This window comes from Salarias fasciatus, chromosome 17, assembly GCF_902148845.1.
Source record: "Salarias fasciatus chromosome 17, fSalaFa1.1, whole genome shotgun sequence".
NCBI lineage: Eukaryota > Metazoa > Chordata > Actinopteri > Blenniiformes > Blenniidae > Salarias > Salarias fasciatus.
Genome location: NC_043761.1, coordinates 18,090,023 through 18,111,586, shown reverse-complemented (window position 1 = coordinate 18,111,586; position 21,564 = coordinate 18,090,023). Strand labels below are relative to the sequence as shown.

The window sequence follows — 21,564 nt, the reverse complement described above, 5'->3', positions numbered from 1 at the left end:
GTGGCAAATCACTAAAAAAGTCTCTTCCAGTCAGGAGTGGAGTTTCCAGGCCATGTTCAGAAGTGAGAGAGTTCATAAACACTCAGTATTTTCACATATCTTTGATTCAGACCCGTCTGGTGTGTCGGCTGGCAGAACGCCAATATACAGCACCTTTATTGCTGCGCAGCCACATGGGTGTTAAAGCAGGCTGGAATCACGAGATAACAGATGTAAAGATAACACAGTGCAGGCTGAAAACATGGAGGCTGTTCCTCTCAGTCACAGACGGGACAAAGCAGAGCGGAGCGGTGAGGAAAACACATTTCTGTCAGGAACAGCTCAGGTACAGGATCCTCAACAAGCATCTCGTCCCTGCTGAATTATTCATGCGGCGGAGGTGAAAGTTGGTTCAACAGCAGAAACTCAAGCAGCAGAGACACTGGGAGCAGCAGGGTTAGAGCCGTGTCGCTACTTTAGGATAGTTCATGGGTTAAACGCTTGGACTTCATTCAAAACTCCAGCATCTTTTTAATTTAAGCTGCAAACACTTGTTTTCCTTCCCCCTGTGTGTGATTGACGCGCCTGCCCGTCGGCTTGTGTGCCGACCGTCACTCACGTCACGCTACACAACAATCCTTCGGCGAAAACGTGCAGCTGTGCATTTCTAACCAATCCATTTCCCCTCGCCGCCATAACGCCGATAGATTATCTGCCAGTGGCTTTAAGCTGTGTTTGCTATCGAGTGTTTACGGAATGCGCAGCGGAGTGGCTCGTCTGGGTCTGATACCTTGCCGCTGATACACGGGAGGAGCGTCTCGTCTCTCAGAATAACCACAGTTACTCATTATTCCGCCGAGACGCCGCGGATGAGCAAGCTTGAGACGGACAGTTCAAATAAGCTGCATAACAAGTTTAGTGGAACGTCGCCGTTAACTCCTTCCCCACCGCCGCCGCGGATTCTTCGTTAAAGGCTCCAGATCTGGACGGTAGCGAGCGCTTGATGATTTATAACCACAGCTCCAGCTGGAGGACTGCTAATTGCTTAATTGCTTCTAGACTGGTAGAAATGCAGAGTGTGCTGAAGTGTTGCTCTGTGTGTGTATCACTAATTACACTCTCACCAACGGGGGGCGGGGGGCTTGAATGGGCTGTTGGTGTGTATTTGGGCTGAGCTTCTTCAAACGTCTAAGAGCGGGCGCTCCAAGGCATCATTTACATGACGTTTCTAGGAAAAATGCATCATTTGCAGGAAAAAGGTTTAGAAAACGTCAGAGCGTTCCGCCTTGGAAAAGCGCAACGAAGGTTTTCTGTTTTCACTTGAAAACGTTGTGGTGTAAACGGAGAGAAGGACAGCGCTAATCACAACGGTCATCCATTTCCTCACCTCGGTTCACCTTATATCAGTAAATGTTGGTGTTTTAGGTTCTGCTCCATATATCTCTAGAACATCAGTGAACACACCACTTCAGACTGAAGTCGTCTGACTCTTGTTATCTGAACCCAGTTTGGTCATGATGAGTGTGAAACTAGCTGTTTACTTGACCTTTCAGGCTCAGTTTTGGTGAGAAAACTTTGCAAACATAAGATGACCCCAGTCTTTAGGACGCATTTCCAGCAGAAAAAATGTACAGCATCATTACTGTTGGTCAAAACTCTGAGAAAACTATAGTCACAGCAAAATAAGATTTTCATTGATGCGCGTTTAAATCTCATGAGGTCCAATTCTGCTGCAAGAAAGTACAAAAAAAAAAACAAAAAAAACAGCAGCAGCCAAAGACAGGAAGTGCAAAGAAGGAGCTGCAAACACAGAGCTGGTGGCCTTGACAGCTCTCCGCCAGAGAAATGTCCTGAACCCCGGGAGGACAGCGTGTCTTTGAGTGTGAGTGGAAGCTCGGTGCTCTTCATGGCTGACTCCTCCGCCCTGCAGAGGCAGGCGCTCTGATTGGCCGGCAGGATAACGAGCTAATCCTTGTTGACAGATTGGAGCATTTGCGAGTCATTTTCCTTCAACCTGGAGCGGCGGGCCGCAGCTGCTCGGACCCCGTATTAAAATTCTGCCGGGCTCGGAGTGCTTACCGACATGATTATTCCACATAAAGGGGAAATGGCCTCGTAAACTAACTTTATCTCAGGCTCCATAAAAGCGCTGGCCTGTGGGACTGCGCCTCATGAGCGCAGCAGTTAACTTGAGGAGCAGCCAGGTGCACCTTGAACCGTCTCCGCCGTCTGTAAAGCGGCTCGGGGCCTCGTGGAGGGGCCCGGCGTCCTGCTCAACACAGATCAGCCTGATCTGCCGCCGTCACCTGATGGCTCTCAGGGCGCTGCTTCCAGTGGCGACACAGAGGCTACAGGCCCGAATACTGAACATATTTTACATTTTTGTAGCACTAACACAACTTTCTTCAGGGGTTTCGTATTTATTTTACAGTATTATTCTGACACCAATGATGCTTCTGAGCAAAAGTGTGCAATTCTATAACAAGTACAGCACTTGTGGACACCTGGTGATTATATAGAGGTTCTTAATTTGTCCATAACACATAGAAGATACATACATTTAGGTTGGGGTTCGATTAGAGTTCATGAATCTCACGTAGGTCCCACTTTAATCCTACGAGAAACCAGTGCTTGGTAAAGGTTCCTAGATCCATATTGAACATGTCCAAAGTGGTATTGGGTGGATGTCTTCACTATTTCAGCTGCAATCTGAATACAAGAGGCATGTTGAGAAATGGTGACAACAGATGTCACGGGGTTAGAGGTGTGATCAATGCATTGCTTGTCGTGGTGTCATTACTTGAGGTCCTAATTTCTCAGATCATGAAATTAGATTTGATCCTGTCACTTTCAATGTAAAAAAAGCATGAACAAATGAAAAAAATAAATCAAAATGATATTGGCTTGTTATTCAAGTCTACATTTTGAAAATTTGTGTTTTTGTTATAAAGGATTTAGTAAATTAACATAATAATGCTAAAAAGAAATCAGTTCAATATTCTATATGTAGATAAAACTTTTCAGGAAAAGTTGAGGCATTTTCCCTCATTTGCGCTGAGACAGAGTGGAGGCATTTTCAAAAACTTGCATTTTCCCCATTTCTGAGTCAAACTGTTCCAGCTTGAGAACCGTCGTGAAAAAGCTGCATTTCCAGACGCTCCGTGTAAACGAACATTTCATTTTGTTTATGGTGTGCATCTTGCATTATTATTAGACTGATGAATCAAACTTCAATATGTCAAAAGCACTTCCTCTCATTGATAACAGGAACACATGAGCAGTATGAACTCTGCCTCCTGTGGTGTGTGAGTGTAATTAAGACTGTGAAGAGCTCTGGGTGCTCAAGTGCTGGAAAAACACCATCTCAGTGAAATCCATTTAGCGTATCTATTGAAACATGAGATTTTTAAACCTTTGGTTTTAATAGCATCTATTGAATTCTTAAAACTCTACTGGGCAAATCCCCTTCCTCTGCCTTTAACTGGAGTTAATCCAGTCGCCGCACAGCCGTATTTAGCAGATTCCTCTAATACGGTCAGGTCTTGGTCCGATCCCACGGGCAACACTCAAGTAGAGCTCCCTCTGTGTTGACAACAGCTTTTATAACCGCCACAATTACAACAGATTGTGAGTTTTACACATAAAACAAAAACCGCGCGAGGATATTCATTTTTAATTGCTTACTGTGCGTATTTCACAAACAGCTGCTCCCGATAGTTCAGGCGGGGTTAAAGCTGCTTCACGGGGTCCTGGCGCTCCTGCTGCTGTAGGTATTTGGCTCAGTACAGTAAAGATGCCCTCTCCAGTGTGATCGTTACAGTAAAGCGAGGCGAAGCGGCGCTCTCTTCCCACCCGCCCACGCTTTCTTAACACATAAGCCTCCACTCAGAATTACAGCACTATTTTTTTTGTGATTTATGAGCAAATTGCACCGTGGTCTACCGCCCGAATTTACGCTGAGGGCTCTTGGGACCAATTCAGTTCAGGTTGGGAAGGAGGAGGTGGGAAAGAAAAGAAAAAGAAGAAGAAGAGAAAAAAAGCTGCTAGCTTTCCCATTACATGGTAAATCTCCGGAGAATGAGACAGAGGCCTGCGAGTCAGCAGAAAGCCAGATCTTCTGAAAGAGGCAATTTATATGCACATGCTTTCTGTATCATGGAGCAATAAAACAGCTGATTAAATGACTTTTCACTTTTAATTGCCACTTGAATGGGCCTGGGAGCCAGAAGGAGCCACTGCCGGAGAGCCTGGCTGCTTCAGACCATATGGAGGAGCACGACTCTGGTAATGAGGAAGCGCTGAGGATTCTGGGTATTTCTGCAGCGATAACAAACTAAAAATACTTAGTTACTTTAGTTTTTTCACCTGGATACTGACTTTTTTTAATTTTACATTAGACAGAAGATGTAACGATACAGGAAAAAACAGAAATAAAGAGTTTTTTTCCCGTTGTAACTTTATAAGGCACCAAGACCACTTATTCATATAAAGAGAAATAAAAACAATGATTGTTAGCCTTTGCTGCCAGTGTTCATGCTAAGCTAAGCCAGGCTAAGCTAATGATTCACTGATTTCTTCCCGCGATGCGAGCGAGCAGCTAAACCGGTGAAACTTTGCTCCTGTTGGGGTCGACTTGGCTTCTCGCCGTCTGCTGAGTCGGCAGCGCCACAGAGAGGAAGATTAAAACGTGCAGCTGCTTTGTTCCCAGCGCAGTAAATGGCCGCTCTTCCAGCAGTTCGTCCTCCGTGAGATCGGCCTGCAGCGCTGCGATGTGAGATAAACGAAGAGCCCAACTCAATGCAAAACTGTAATGAGAGCAATGATGTGATATTTCCACCAAAGGCCTTTCTGCTTCGCTTTTAATCTGGGAGATAAACAACAGCGATCGCAGTTTCATCTCATCTCTCATATCTGCCCCTGAGCTTTTACCGCGTTCAGACAGATCTCAGCATATGCGCCGGCGTTGCTTTTTATTCACGGCGCCGGGGGCGACGCCAGGCGGGAGAGGAGGACGACGGAGCAGAAAGACAATCGCTAGAGGAGCAGAAATGTCCTTGTTTGTTTGAAACTTTGAACCTCTTGATCCTCCAATATTTTCATGTCATATTGATCAACTTTTAACTTGATTCAGAGTCTTGAATAATCTCACTCCTGTTGCCGTACGATGCTAATTGTGATTGTGTGTCAATCATACAGGGAGTGCAGCATTAAGACTCAACCGTGAACCAAGGATTAACCCTGAAAAGCGGATTAAGATGCTCTTATTGAAGCATCATCCCAGCAATAAATCCACCAAACTGTGAGCCTTTATTGATAAGTTTGGAGGATTTGTCCAGAACTAACACGACAGTGTGCTTTTTCTCCGCTCTTGAAACAATCGGTGTATTTCCCACCTCGGTCCGTCGCCGTCCAGCGAGTCCCATTCATTAGAGGCGGGCGCCGGTTGAGCGATGTGCCGCCAATAAGAGCCGCCCCCTCCCGCCCTGCAGGACTCAGACCGGTCTGAGCACACACAGAGCTGTCATCCCATTTTTAATTGCGGCCTCACGGCGGCCGTAATCAGATTTTACAGGAATGCGAGGGTGCAGCGCCGGCTGACAGATCGACATCAGTCCCATAACCTTTCCAAAATGATCCGGGCGACAATGAGGATGGAGTCTCTTATCAGAATAATGAGTCGTGTCGGTGGGAGGAGGCGGGGGCAGTTATAGGTGGGGGGAGCTGCGATTGATTAGTGCGGCCGTCTCAGACAGCCGGGCCGCGGCGTGCGGCCCGCTTTGATACGGGATGACAGCTAAGTAAATGTCTGCGGCAGTAATGAGGTGGCCTCGGCTCTGCGTCGCTGTCAGCACTCCGCCAATCGATGCACAAGTGCAAAACGGCCGACGGGATGGGACTTGTGCGCGTGGCTGTTATGTCTTACATCTTAATCCTGAGCCAAAAGACAGAGGACAGCTCAGAGCGGCGGCGGCGGGGAGTGACAGGAAGAGGCCGGCGGACGCCTGGAGGATGAGGGAGCAGCACCACGACTGGACGTTTCCCAGTTCCGCTAAACCAAAACAGACAAAAGAGAACCGCTCCCAGCTGCTGGTGAGTCATCTTTAGAGTACGAAGCTGCAACTGTTCTTCTGGAACTTCTGCCTGCGTCGCTTCGAGGTGATATGATACAACTGTTTCTGTGAATTTTTAATATTTGCATCTAAAACGCGGCGAGCAGCGGGCCGGGCTAACAGCTGTATGAAGACAAAGCACATGCCAGAACCTCCCTACTCTTCATGGGGTTTTCATCAGATTAAAGCAAAGTAAATCACTTCAGCTGGTCTCAGTCTTGGAAGACGTTCCGTCTCTTGTCCACGTGACTCTTTCTCTGTTTGTATGACAACAGTCGACTTGAAACGGAATTCTGGGAAGGTTTGGCTTTCAGATGGCAACGATCAGAGTTCAACGTGGAGGTTCAGACTCGTCCAAACCGTCTCTCTTCATCGTGGAGTCTCAGAATCTCCTGTTTCACACTCAGCAGGTTCTCCACTTATGCAGATGATGGTCTAGTAAATCGTTTTGGCGGTTTATACAAAAATGGAGACAAACAAATAAAAGTATGGAAATCTGGACCCAGCAGATGCTGCAGAACTGTATTTAGACTTTTGTGTCTTATTAGAAGCTGAGGTCCCACCAGCAAACAGAGGTCTATGTGAGTATCCTTATATTTTCTCCAAATTAACCAACTACAGAAATATACACATTAGTTCATAGAATTTATTGCAAATTTATTTTCTAGATGTTTTTCTTCTACTGCTGGAACTACTTTTTCTTCTTTGTCTGCTGCTGCTGCTTTTAACACTTTTTAAATTGTTTTTAATTATTTGAACTGTGAAATAAATGGTTATTTCAATTGTGACAACAAAAAAAAAAATCAGGATCCAAAGGAAGGGCATTATACTGTAGGTCTTGTGACTCCTCGATACTCTGTGGTGTTTTAATCTCATTCGTTGGAGCCACATGGAGTTAAGAGGTAATTTTGATTGATCATGACCGTTTCGAGCTGAATTTAGAGAATTCTCAGTAATTTCTTTCCCATGAAGCGGCTTCATAATGGCCAAAAGTCCTTCAAGTCCAGTCGACCGGATTCTTTAGCTTTGAGAGGTTTCCCACCTGGATAAATGAGCACATGCAGAAGAAGTGTTGTGCAGATTGCTGAAAATTAGTTCCTGATTAGAGTTATTAGCTCTTTAAAAAAATCAGTGGACTGGAAAGAAAATGCTTGAAAAAATTGCTCATTCAATACTTTGTTACATATTTATGCAATATTTTCAAGTGTAAATGGAAAGTTTTATACGTTTCGGGACACTGAACATGGAACGTTTTGAAAACCCTTCGACTCAGTCTCTGTGTAGACGGCAGAAAATGCAACTTTTCTGAGACAGAAACACAAAAACGATGCATTTTTACTTGAAATGTTGTGTAAACAGGATGTTAGCCTTTTAAATAATGTGCACATATAACTGTACTGAGAACTTCCACAGTTTAATTCTGGCTTTTCATCCTGGACTCACATTTCCTCCCACAGTCATTCATATAATGAACAGTGAGGGGTTCTCCACCAGAGCCGACTGTAATCAGGTTTCTGTCCAGCCATCCCTGCATGGGCGGCAACTTGTCATATCTACAGATGTGAGATTTCACTCTCTTCCATTCATTAATGGGTGTGTTTCCTACCAGATGAATCCTGTTAATTTCCAATGAACAAAGGATTTCCAGGCAATCCGGGGTAAATCAATGAGAGTCCAGAAACGATGGCATCAGGGATGGAAGCCTGTTCAGAGTCCCTCCAAACCCAGGAAGACAAAACGACCCCATGAGCAGAGGAGCCCAATCAGGTCTACGATCCATCAAAACCAAGGAGACACAATCGCACATGCACACCCCCACGAACTCCAGAGGAATCCAGAGGAATCCAGAGGAATCCAGGGGAATCCAGAAGCCCTGTTTTCTCCTGACCTGCAGGTTCCAGGACGTCTCTTGGTCTCAGCTGGTGTTTCATGGGGTTGAGACCTTGAGTGTGTGGCAGATTTCACAAGATAGCAGGAGAGATTTTCACACAGGAATGTGTGAATCTCACCGTGGCACTAAATGAGAAGCCATTGCCAACAGCGGCACGCTTCAGCCAGAGCCACAGATCTCTGGACCGACTGGTGGAGCTGTGGAGTCCTGAACCTGGGAATCTTTTGCACGGCGGTTTACCGTCATTCCGATCACATCTCGAATGATGCGTTCTGTCTATAATGGGACAGAAGAGGTCCGTATGACGGAGTGTGTGTCATATCCACAGGATGAAACACTTCCATGTGAGCGGCGGCGGCGGCTCGGAGCCGCACTTGTTCCACATGGAAGGTCTTGCTTTCCTCTGTCCTTGGGCTCCACTAAATGGAAAACACTTCAGCTGGAGTACTCCAGAAGGACCAGCTGTAGCAAACAACAAATATTCATATTCCTCCCCCTTACAAAGCTGAACTATTACGGCGGCCTCCATTGAATGCCATGGAGACGGTTCAAAGGCTGAGTGTGCTGCATTAATTACCGGAGCTGCAGAGACGGGGAGACATTACGCCCTGATTAGAAAAGACCAACAGCATTTGCACTCAGGCGGCTCGCCCTCACCTTACTGGACAGGAATTTGTCACATTTCATCCAGGTTTTATATACGATCCTCAGTCTTTTCCCTGTTTCTGGAAGGTTAAGCATGTGAGACTGCAGTGTTTTACACACGACTCAGATTTCAGTTTTTGGAAAACCCACATTCACATTTTTAGAAAAGTGAATAAATCCCCCTCAGCTTTCCAGGTGATGCAGTGTCTCTGTCGAGTTTTGACGTCCATGAACAAGTCGAATCTATTGAACGAGTCTTTTTCATAAACGACTGGGAATAACTCAGATATATCACAGTAGCAAGCTGTCCTTTCTTCCATTAAAACTGGTTCATTATCTGATCTAGCAATCCTTGGGGGTCAGTATGTACCATGGTGGTCTACAGGTTGAAGCCTTGTTATCGCGGGTTGAAATCCCACTGTGCCCCCCGACCCCCACCAGCCCCCCAGGTTCTGCACCGCCTCCGTGTTTAGTTCAGGTTAACTAAGAACAGGATGAGTTTAAATCACAGTCGTCCTTTCCTCAAGTGGATCAATAAAGTATGGTTGAGTGTGGGTAGAAACAGATCGGCTCCACCGCCGGTTCCTCTAACGCTGCTCCGTTTCCAGCTCCGGTGTTTTAATTGTGTTGAATCACACAGAAAAGAGAAGTACACAATAAACCTGCTTTTATTGATTTCTGGATCGCTGGCAGTGGAATCACAATAGCGACATGTTTCACACAGTATCAGCACAATTTATTGATCGTTTCCAATCCAATAACAACAGCGTAACAACTCCGATTCCTTCTAGTCCGCAGAGTTTATGGTCGCCTCATCAATGTATTGATAATTCAGTCATGTTATTTTTGCTTACTGCGGCTATAATTCTGCTTGTTAGCATGTTTATGTTTCATAAATCCAGATTATCTGCTCAGTATTTCCTTGATTCAGCCTGTTTACTAGCTGACTGGGTGATTAGCACTTCTTCACTGGGAGATGATCGATCGATGCCGGGTTTCTTCAGACCGAGCTACCCGTAGATGCCCAGTTTGTCCCAGAAGTCACAGATCTGGTTCCTGGTTCCCGCCTGAGCGTGGGAATGCACGGTCAGGTTCATGAGCAGCCAGCCGCTGGTGTCGGCGTAGCGCGGCCACGGCGGCAGGCGCTGCTCCCGGCAGAACGCCGTCTGCTGCGCCCTGGAGGACGGGTTCCCGGCGTGGGCGAAGGCGCCCCAGTAGCACAGCATCCGATTGGACAGCAGCTTCTCCGGCGGCGAGAAGGTGAAGTTGGCCACCGAGGCGGAGTTGAAGAGGAAGGGCAGCTCGGCGCCGTGGCAGGCGTGCTGGTAGCAGAAGGTGAGGCCCGACCAGACGCGGCGGTCCGCCGGCACGTGGTCGAACACGTACATCCACACCCCGCTGCCCGCCGCCGTGCCGGCTCGCGCCGCCCTCCGGGACGGACACAGGAAGATGTAGTCTGTGACGATCTGAAAACAATTCCAAACAAATGTTAAAAGTTTAGACTGATGAATTCCGATCATGGACCACTTGTTTTCTTGACTCCAATCAGATTTTTCAGAAGGAACTTTTGTTTTTCTTCCAGCTCTAAATGTAAAAGACTGAAGCCAAAACGCAGACGACCGACACGCAGAACTGTCCTTGAACGCCTCTCCAGACTGACCTAAATCAAAGATGGCCGGGACTCCTAGCGGTCCTTGAACGCCTCTCAGAGCGCTGACAAATGGCTCAGGCTAAATCACCAAACACATAAAAAAGGAGGGAAAACCTTGACTGGACCCACATTTGAGGCGTATTTCTGCTCGGCGCCGTTCTGGAGCCGTTTATCGAAGGTATGTCAACAAGTTCCATCATTACTGCGCGATCGCCTCGCTGAACATTTAACTCTCTGACGTTCACACATACAAAGTTCACATCAAATACTGTTTGCTTACAGTGACAATAGAAACAGAAGTAATGTCCCTTTAAATGTAGAAATGATGCACTCTACCTTTAACTCTAAACTCTCCATCAATCTGAACTCAAACAAGACAATAAAAAAAAGAAATTCCTGAACAGAATTGTTTGTTTTCTTTACAAAGAGAAAAGAAAATGAACAAACTAATAAGCATGACATCATGAAGAAACTATTTATGCACAATTAAAGAAAAAAATAAATAAAAAGAATCTACTGTTCCCTGCCGGCGTAAAGGAGGAATAAATAAAGAAGAAGGCAGCCTGTCTTCTCCTTGCGCCTGTTACCTGGAAACCAGTTTGTCTTTTTCTGCAGCGCCCACACAGCTGCACACATCTGACACCTGAAAACAAACGCACCCACAGCAGACACACACACACACACTCAAACCCCTCGTTCCCTCAGATGTACATTCTGAACCTGCTCGCAGTCAACGGGGAGACGTCGGGTTACGTAACAGCTGCCGGGTCAGCGGGTGAAAACACAGCCCTGGAAACAAAAACTCACAATCAGCCTCCGAACAACCTGCCATCAGTCAATTTTTGCTTTTTCACGGAGTCAGACAGCCGAGCCGAACACACCTGACCCCCTGGCACTGCGGTTTTTACACTAACTATCCCCAATCATGCAGCTCCTGCAGCCTTGAACTTAGCGTTTGGATCATAACAGCCATTCTCTGATATCCTCCAGCATCAAACACGCATCGCAGAATCAAAGGTTCAGTCCTGATCTAACTGGATCAAACCCTTCCATTCACTCATTCTCCTGCTTTTAACGAGAATTCAGGACAAAATGTTCATATGCTGCTTAATCTGTTCCATCGGCCTGAAAGGAAGAGATCAGTCCTATTAATCTTTACAACAAATAGTGTTCGGAGCAGTTTTTTATCAGGGGATTTCTGCTTTCAGCACAGTATTGAGCGCCGCTATCACAACCTATAGCATAAATATGAACATGAATGGTATTAAAATGAGCTCTGAAAGTGGAAATGGAAACTTTTTGACACCACTGCTGCTTGGTCATCTGTCCATACAAACGTTTAAAGCAAACTGTTCAATAACGATTTGGCCGACAGCGTGAGATTTCACAGGATTTCTGCTTCTTTGGACCATGTTGACATGACTTTAAGCAGTAATCTCAGCCTGAGGTGGGTTCTCCTGGTCTGACCGAAGCGCTGCAGAAAGCCTGATAAAGACGGGCTTCTTACGATCGGGTCTGATGGAGCAGGAACACTTCCTGCCTGCCTTGAGGTCCACTAAATTAGATTCTCTGCATGTGATTCATACACGGAAGCCAAAACAAGACAGTGTGTAGAATGTGGAGCAGATCTGGGAAACAGCCCAGTACTTTTACTCGTCCATCAGCATGTGAGAGATGGTCTGCAGCAACCAAAAATTAAAAAAATAACTAGTAATCCAATGAGTTTGACACTGTTGAAGCAGCATGAAGAAAATGTCTTAGCTTATCTAATAATGCAATGATTCTGAGTTACCTGGAAATATGTTTCAGTTTTTGCTGTCTGAGTTCCTATCAGGGTCTGTGTTTCAGGGTTTTGTCTCTGCAGTAGGAAGGAGGATTGTTTCAGGTTTGTGTGAAACTCAGAATAAAATGTTCCAAAGGAAATGGAGCTGAGCTGTTCCACCCCGGCCTCCTCGGTGACCTGCCGCTGGACATTAGTGCTGAGCGGCTGTGCTGCACAGAGGTGTGTGTGTGTGTGTGTGTGTGTGTGTGTGTGTGGGTGTGTGTGTGTGTGTGTGTGTGTGTGTGTGAGACCCTGCCCTCTCCTGGAAGCCCCGTCAGCGGTGACTGAAAGATAAATAGGCGCAGCAGTGACACACCGATCCCCTGCAGCGCCGTCCGTCTCTCCCTCCACCTCGGGGTTTTAGTCGTTCAGACCTGAAAATGGCTCCGAGAGTCGAGGTGACTGTTGAGTCTGTTATAGAAATGTTCAACTCTGCACCAAACTGAAGCAGACTGGTAGCAGTTATTTATGGTGTTAGTTAAAGCATGGCCTCATTACCAGGCTCTTCTCGTCAATATAACAGCCTCTTTCTCAACATTGTTCAGAAGTGACTTTAAGCATCCAGCAGATACCTAAGAACACATGTTTGTAGTGGATCATTCTCTGTATTCCCAGCTTCATTCTTTTTTAAATCTCTAGGTAAAAGGCATGACAAAATGTTCAACCCATATGATCACCTCTGCAGCTCGTCCCACACAGTCATATTTTGAACAAATCTGCAATCATTTAAAAAAATTGAAAAAGAAACATTGCTATTCCAAAAAAATCCACCAAGTTTCATAACAGGCTCACTGGAACAGCCTACAAAACAGCTTGTAACTTCTCGATGAAGAACTGACACAAGACCTACGTACCTACCTACCAGCCTACCAACCAACCAACCAACCAACCAATCAACCAACCAACCAACCAAACAACCAGTCGACCAACCAACCAACCAGTCAACCAACCAGTCGACCAACCAACCAACCTGCCAACCAATCAACCAACCAACCAACCAACCAACCAGTCAACCAACCAACCAACCAACCAAACTGCCAACCAATCAACCAACCAATCAACCAACCAACCAATCAACCAACCAACCAATGCCAACCAATCAACCAATGCCAACCAATCAACCAACCTACCAACAAACCAACCAGTCAACCAACCAACCAACCAACGAACCAACCTGCCAACCAATCAACCAACCTACCAACCAACCAACCAATCAACCAACCAAACAACCAACCAAACAACCAGTCGACAACCAACCAACCAACCAACCAGTCAACCAACCAACCAACCAGTCAACCAACCAACCAATCAACCAAACAACCAACCAAACAACCAACCAACCTGCCAACCAGTCAACCAACCAATCAATCAACCAACCAACCAATCAACCAATCAACCAACCAATCAACCAATCAACCAATGCCAACCAATCAACCAACCAATCAATCAACCAACCAACCAACCAACCAACCTGCCAACCAATCAACCAACCATTCAACCAACCAATCAACCAAACTACCAACCGACCAACCAACCAACCAACTAACCAACCAACCAACCAGTCGACCAACCAACCAACCAACCAACCAACCAATCAACCAACCAAACAACCAACCAAACAACCAGTCGACAACCAACCAACCAAACAGTCAACCAACCAACCAACCAGTCAACCAACCAACCAACCAACCAAACAACCAACCAAACAACCAACCAACCTGCCAACCAATCAACCAACCAATCAATCAACCAACCAACCAATGCCAACCAATCAACCAATCAATCAATGCCAACCAATCAACCAACCAATCAACCAACCAACCAACCAACCAACCAACCAACCTGCCAACCAATCAACCAACCAATCAACCAACCAATGCCAACCAATCAACCAACCTACCAACCGACCAACCAACCAACCAACCAACCAACCAACCAGTCGACAACCAACCTACCAACCAACCAGTCAACCAACCAACCAACTAGTCAACCAACCAACCAACCAAACAACCAACCAAACAACCAACCAACCTGCCAACCAATCAACCAACCAATGAATCAACCAACCAACCAATGCCAACCAATCAACCAATCAACCAATGCCAACCAATCAACCAACCAATCAACCAACCAACCAACCAACCAACCAACCAGCCAACCAACCAATCAATCAACCAACCAACCAACCAACCAATCAACCAACCAATCAACCAACCAACCAACCAACCAACCAACCAACTAACCAGCCTGCAGATCAAGGTACCTACCTATTTACTTACCTACCTCTCTACGAGTCTTTCTTGATTTTCCATGTCTACTGAATTAACCACCATCAAAAGCCAATTAACAATCTCCATGGACTCCAGTGGATTCCAGATTTTCTTCACACCACTTGATCCTCAAAATCGCACATCCAACCATTGGATTTCTCTTGAAGCTTTCTTGTATCTGGTGACTCTTGTGTTTGAGGAGGAGGAGGAGCCTGGGATTGGTTTCCCTGTTGATGGATCAGATGATACCTCCAGTGTAGACATACGTCAGTGGACAGTCAGATCAGCCTCACTGGCAGCAGAAAGTCCTGAATCCTCGACCTTCATGATTAAATGAAGATTTCCCAGTGGAGAGAGATCCCAGTGCCTCCATCAAAGTAGGCTTTCGATAAATTAAACCACTTCTTCACGACAGCATGTTAAAGAGATTAACACCACTGTCCTAATTAGCCATCTATCATCCTGAGGAAATGATTGCAATCCTGAAATAAATGACGGATGTTACATTTCTAACTTGTTATTGGTTTCTCGAGCTGTGTTCCATTTTTCTGGGAGAGCTTTTCATTATTCACCGCTCCCTCATTAATACAAATGGGATGTCGATTCGTCCAATCGGCGGGCGGTTCTGCGGCTGCCCTCCTGTCTGCCGCTTCATCTGGGATTCCTCAGCCGGCCCCGGCTGTCACTGCGGATGTTCAAAAGAGACGAGTCGCTCCTTCGTGGAGCAGTCAGGCTGCATCTCAAGCAGACAAAGTCCCTGACTCCAGGTGGTCCACATGCTTCACCCATACAAATGATGGAGGACCGAGGAGAGGCAGGAGCTGCAGCTCCCTCTGCAGGACAGCCTGAGCTGCTGGAGACGAGGGGGAGCTCTGGAGAGAAAAATGGAAAAGTTTTGCACCAGAGCCCGAGGACATGCAACATCTTCCCACTCGCAACAAAAGAGAAGAAGAGTTTTGTGAATCCCCATTAGAGAGGCTGCAGACGGTCCTGGACTCAGCTGGGTCCTCGTTACACACAGAGCTCCATCGATCCACACGCCACAGCCGGCCTGGCACCACCGCTCCATGACTGCTCACTGATGCGTGTGTGTGTGTGTGTGTGAGTGTGTGTGTGGCAGGCTGTGTCCGAGTGTTCACCTCTCAGCCGGTGAGCGGGGGGATTAACACTGGACCGAGAAGTGAAAAATACTGACATTTTCTGGGTCTTTTTCTGAGCGCGGACTCGTGTCTTTGAGGACATGTTCCACATGTTTCCCCGATTAACTGTCAGAATTTCCGCGACAGGACAAAGCCACGCCAACAGGAGGATAATAATTATATGCAATTTGTCTGATCAAAAGCGGCACGCTTCAGTGAAAATGCCCCATAAACACTCACGTCCCTCAGCCTAAATGAGTGTGGCAGACAAAAGGCATGAAAGGGACGGTGGGTAATTAGCCTTTTGTCTCTTCAAAGCTGGCAGACATTCACGTTCAGGGTTGGGTTTTTTTAAAGCTAAAAAAATAATAGGAGCAACAGTGGTTTTCAAAATAGTGTAAAGAATTTACAGCCCTGCTCTGTGGCGTTCGTGCTGATGCTCCAGTCCTCTGGAGGACGGCCCTTCATACTGAGATGCAGGACCTCCGTGCTGCACAGTCAACTGTGACTGAATACTAAATAAATGTGGAAGCGTCACGTCCTCCTGACCCCCTGCAGCTCCCCGAGGCTGCTGCGCCGCTCTCCGCATTGAAAGCAGCCGCTGGAGGCGTCGGCTCTCTCTGCTGCTATCGCCAGCTCAGATCCACTCCAGAGATGAACTGCGATAAAACTGCGATAATCAAAGCGTCTAGCGCCCCGGCCGTCGCTCCTTCAAGAGAGCTGTGAGCTGAATCTTAACAATACAGCGCAAAACCTAAACCCTGCTGCGGAGGGCGACGTAAAAAAAAAAGGTTTTCGCAAGTTTCTATCCTCGATCCAAGCAAGAAAAGGGCGAATGCTGGGCTAATATCAAGTTACAGAGCTCTGAGTTCACCACAGGTTGTGTGAATGTCAGCGTACTCTGGAGGCTGCTAAACCAGAGGAAAAAAGCAGCATGTAAGCGAACTCCATCCACCATATTTATTGATTGTTTTTCAGGTTTTCCCAGCTGTAGCTGTGCTGCAGCAGATTCTTCAACTGCACCTAATTTCTCCTCTCTAGAGTCTCATATTGATGATCCCATGAATTTCTGATGAGATCAGCACATTTAGGGCAAGATCAGCCAACATTTAATGCATTCCCATCAATCCTTATGCCTACAAACCTGGAAATTGTTTTGTATTTCTCTGAATGTTGAATGATTTGCATCAGCTGACTGGATCTATGAAGGATCGGGTTTAGAACCAGCTTTTGCCCCATGCTGACCCCGTGGAAGCTCGTACCTGAGCCAGCATGCCCCTGCGGTCGGCGTCCCGGTACAGCGGCAGGTACTTGTGCAGGATCCGCAGGGCGTGCTGCTTGAAGATGGCCGTGATGTACACCGTGGACTCCACCGCCGACACCGGCTTCTTGAAGACCCCGTAAACAAAGAGCACCCCTTCCTCTGACGTGGTACCTGCAGGGCAGACAGAATTTCCACATGAAATCATCGTATAGAGAGAAGCCATAATGACACATAGATCCTGAACGATTATGTCTCTCTCCAGGTGTGACTCTCTCACCCAGCAGGACGAGCTTCTCCTTCTGCCAGTGGCCCTTCAGGAAGGCGGTGACGGCCTGCTCTTTGATCAGATCCCCGTCAATGTACGGACCCCAGGTCTCAAACACCTCCAGGAAGCGGAAGGGGTTCACGAGCCTGGAGCCTGAGGATCGAAAGCAGCTTCACAGTTCACACGAAGCAAGAACATCTCTGAGTAAAGGCAACAGAAAGAAAGAGGTCGATCCTAAAGGGCCTTCTACACTGACATTAACCTTTCCTTTCTGATGTTTCTTTACGGCATATTTAAACTATATTTCAACTTTTGGCTTTATTTTTTGAGTAAACACGCCGACCAGGCCACTGTTCTGATGTTCACAGCTTTTCTGCAGGTATCAGGAGCAGAAACACGACAGCAGGTGAAGTGACGGTAAAAGTAGCAGTAAATAAATCCAGACACATCACAGCAGTGTTTTGTTTCCTGGCTTCAGGACCGAGAAGCTAAATGAAGTCTTTCTCTCCTCCCTCAGTGAATAAATCAGTAAATCCCCACAGATCTCCACTTTATGAAGAAGAAGTCAGAAGAGTGCTGCAGCTGATGAAATCACAGACTAAGTGATCGGATCGATAGCCCTGTCCGCCCTGCAGATATATTACAGTCATTTCTTCTTTAACTTTGATGCAGTAAAACCTTTTATCTGCCCATTCAGAGGCGTATCGCTCAGTCTGCTCAGCCATCGGGGGGTAAATATGTTTTTCAGCATCTTTTAAACAAACTGCATCTCCTTACGTAACCGTGTGGGAAGACATGAGCGCGGCTCTAAATCCGGGGCCGGCGGCGGCCTACTTGTTTTCATCTGGGCGTCCAGGACGGCCTGCGGAGCCAGAGACAGCAGGCAGACCACGTCGCTCACCGAGCAGTTGGTCTGCTTGGCGAACTCCTTCCCCAGCCGCAGGGCGTCGTGTCTGCTCAAGAGACGCCGCTGATTAATTCCCGCTCCGACGCCTCGCTGTCTTCTGAGGCCGAAGTGATTTGTTTCTCCGGCCGGGGAACAAATGGGCCGTGCTGGAGAAAGCGGCTCCCTCACCTGGTCTTCAGAGGGATGGAGAAGGGGAGGCTCTGCAGGACGGCCTGCTGGAACAGCGGCTTACTGCTCTGGATCATCAGGTGGAGGCTCACCGACTGGGCCCCGGCGCTCTCGCCAAATATCGTCACCTACCAGGGATGAAGACCAGAATGAATCCCGAATACGAGTCTGTCCTGCTAATTTTCACTTATTTAATGAAGGAATCACACTGAGAGAATCAGACACATGAGGATGAAAGTTTCCTTCAGCTCACTGCTTCAGACAGCAGCAACTTCTCCCAGAGTTTCTCAAAAGTGTCGACCAGTGTGGTCAATTTCCAGAGTTTTCCGCCTCTCTTCTCTTAGTCATACGTGGCGCTTTGAAGAACACTTCAAATGTTCTGTTTGAGCTCGTCACCATTGTGAAGCCCCCCCTATACACCGCCCCCCCCCCCCCCCCCCCCCCCCGCCCCCCCCCCCCCCCCCACTCCCACAATCCAACGCTGTACGGAACAAAGAACACAATAAAGAGACGTCTCAGACTTTGAAGTCGGGAAATTGAAAGCGGCGCTTCACCAAAGTACAATGAATCGGCGTCTTTATCGTGGGCTAATTAGCTTGAGTGTGTGTGTGTGTGTGTCTCTGTGTGTGTGTGTGTTCTCGTATTTCTATCCTTGTTGGGGCCAAATGTCCCCACAAGGATAGCAAAACGTGAAACGACGTGCCTTGTGGGGACCTTTTTCCGGTCCTAAGTAGGAGAAACAGTGTTTTCTTGACCATGTTGTTGTTACTGAAAAAAGTAAAAGTGCAAAAACATTTCTTTAGGGTTAGGCTTTGTTGTGGTGTGGGTTAGGGTTAGGGTAAGGGTCAGGGTTAGGGGCTAGACATGAATGGGAGTCAATGGACGGTCCCCACAAGGATAGAAATACGAGACTGTGTGTGTGTGTGTGTGTGTGTGTGTGTGTGTGTGTGTGTGTGTGTGTTTGTGTGCTCGCCTTGCTGGGGTCGCCGCCGAACGCGGCGATGTTCTGCTGGACCCACAGCAGAGCCGCCTGCTGGTCCTGCAGCCCGTAGTTGCCCAGCGCCGAGGCGTGGGGGTCTTTACCCGACAGCAGGAAGCCGAAGGCGCCTGCGGGTCACATGACCAGCCGGAAACACAAGACAGAGACGGTCAATTCTGACATTCACACATCGACGCTCCTGTTTTCCTTAATCACCAGCGGGCTGGGTCAGTTAGCGGAATGGCATCCGCACGAGATCCGCACTGTCACACACACACACACACACACACACACACACACACACACACACACACACACACGGTCCGCCATGAGGGCGCCATTATTTTGCACTAAGTGATTGCACAAGATTTCTACTTGCTGCCTTTCTGTATCTTCTTGCGAGCTTAATGCAATTTAGAAAAGGTCATTAATCGACATAACTGAGTTAAGTCCGGAGACAGGAGGCCCGTTTCCCAGCGCCAACACACACATCACACACTTCTCAGGCGAGAGGCCAGCGGACGCTCCTACCCAGCCGGTACTCCAGGCTCACCACCACCGTGTTGGTGAAGTTGCTGATGAAGCGTCCGTCGTACAGCGGCTTGGAGGCGGAGCCGGCGATGAAATCCCCGCCGTGGATCCACACCATCACCGGCAGCAGGGTGCGCACGGGGGGGTCAAAGTTCACGTCCAGAGGGACGAAGATGTTGAGGTAGAGGCAGTCCTCGCTGACCTTCAGAGAGAAACAGGCCACCTGACCCAGCTGGACATGAAGTCTGGCAGGACCTGACTCTGCTGTGAATAAACCGGAGAAACTCGCCTCCTACTTTCACTGGATCTGCTTGATTTGATTATTCAATCCCCCGTGGAGGGGATTACTCTCATTTTCTCAAGATTGGACGACTGTGATTCGATTTTGTTGATAATAAACCGAAGACTTCGCTCCAGCAGCAGCTTGAGTTCTTGCTGGTTTTAACCCTTTCATCACCGGACTGACGGGATTAATTCGGTTTTGACAGCTGTAGGATGGCCTCACTGGCGGATCTGGTCTGTGATTGGACGATCAGGGTGAATTTCTCTACTTTCTGGTCGTATTTTGATTTTCTCCACATCATAAACTGGTAATTACACCACCTAACTCCAGTTCCAGCCTCCAGATTTCACTGATCGCTGATTAAGGCCTTTATGAGCCTGTTTCTCACTGCATTTCACTACTTTATCTCAAATGATTTTTTTTTTCTAAATTCTCTTCTGAGCTTATTCACTCTGTTTGTGTCTGTTATTATTTATTGTGTTTAATCTCACTAAGTTTTTTAAAATGTATCAATAGTACCATTATTAGTCCCACAGACAGCTTCATGAACATTCTCTAACATATTGCACAACTTGAATGAGTCTAATACACTGTTTGTTGATGTATGATGTATAAACTTATCCAAGTTGGTTCATTGTGACTTTCTCCTACTTTTTTATCTACTTTAACTTTTCTCTCACTCCAGAAATCAATTTTGCTGTTTTTGATAACAATCAAACAATTTCAGGACAAAAAACAACAACAAAAAGTAAATTTTACACAGAAAATTCTATTTCAGAGAGAAGTTCAATCAAAAATGTAGAGAAATAATCCCTAATTTGAATTCCTCTGTAGTTTAAAGCTGCTCTGCAGGCTGCAGTGGCCAGAAACACACCATATTCCCTGGAGTATTGTTGGACTGTTGTAGTTATGATGTAATGAATGAATCCAAAACATAGACAATTGAATGATTATCAAGATTCATGTTATGTTCTGTACTTGTGTCAAACCCATTTTAGTCCAGAAGCCACAAAAAGTCCAAACTGATCCTGAATGAGTCAGTCCAGGAAAATACTTCCTGTGATGGACTGGAGGTTCAGGCTGTTTTTAAACATAGATCAACTCGACTCTGACCTGTTCTCAACATAAACATTCACTGTTGAATTGTCATAAAAAGCAGGTAAACATGTAAATGAAGAGAAGCGTTGCTTACGGCGCGGGGGCACTCTGCGACCGGGCCGCTGCAGACCTGCATGCACGCCGCCCGGGGGAACGAGGCGTCGTACACTCCGGGCCACGGACTCACGGGCCTGGGGGGTTTCCAGCGATAGGCCCCGACGGGAGGGTCTGCGTAGCGAACGCCGTAGAAGACGTGGGCCTTCTCCACCCGAACCCCCCTGACCCGCCCGTCTTTGGTCAGCACCTCCGGTCCGGGGGTCCCTCCGGCGTCCCGGCGGACCGCTTCGTCCTTGGTCGGCACAGTGACTGCGGGCCCCTCGTGGCCCCTCAGCTCCCTGGGAGAGTTCATCTGGAAGTCTGGCCGGTCTCTGACCAGCAGCCCCTGGAAGACGTTCCTCAGGAAGCCGACCAGGTCGAGGCCGTCGTCGTTTCTTGTCGCCTCTCCGGAGGAAAGCCTGAAAGTTAGCGCACAGAGCAGCAGCACTCCCTGCCAGCCCTCCAT

General features: G+C 47.3%; 1 protein-coding gene across 1 annotated transcript; it reads right to left on the bottom strand.

Moving 5' to 3' along the window:
- Positions 1-9,396: 9,396 nt before the first annotated feature.
- LOC115404699 (cAMP-regulated D2 protein) lies at positions 9,397-21,564 on the bottom strand. Its single transcript, XM_030114095.1, has 8 exons — positions 21,097-21,564; positions 19,622-19,823; positions 19,085-19,218; positions 18,112-18,239; positions 17,871-17,989; positions 17,049-17,189; positions 16,770-16,942; positions 9,397-10,091 (listed from the first exon to the last, which is right to left on the bottom strand). The coding sequence occupies exons 1-8, from the start codon at positions 21,562-21,564 to the stop codon at positions 9,636-9,638; spliced, it is 1,821 nt and encodes a 606-aa protein (XP_029969955.1). The 3' UTR covers positions 9,397-9,635.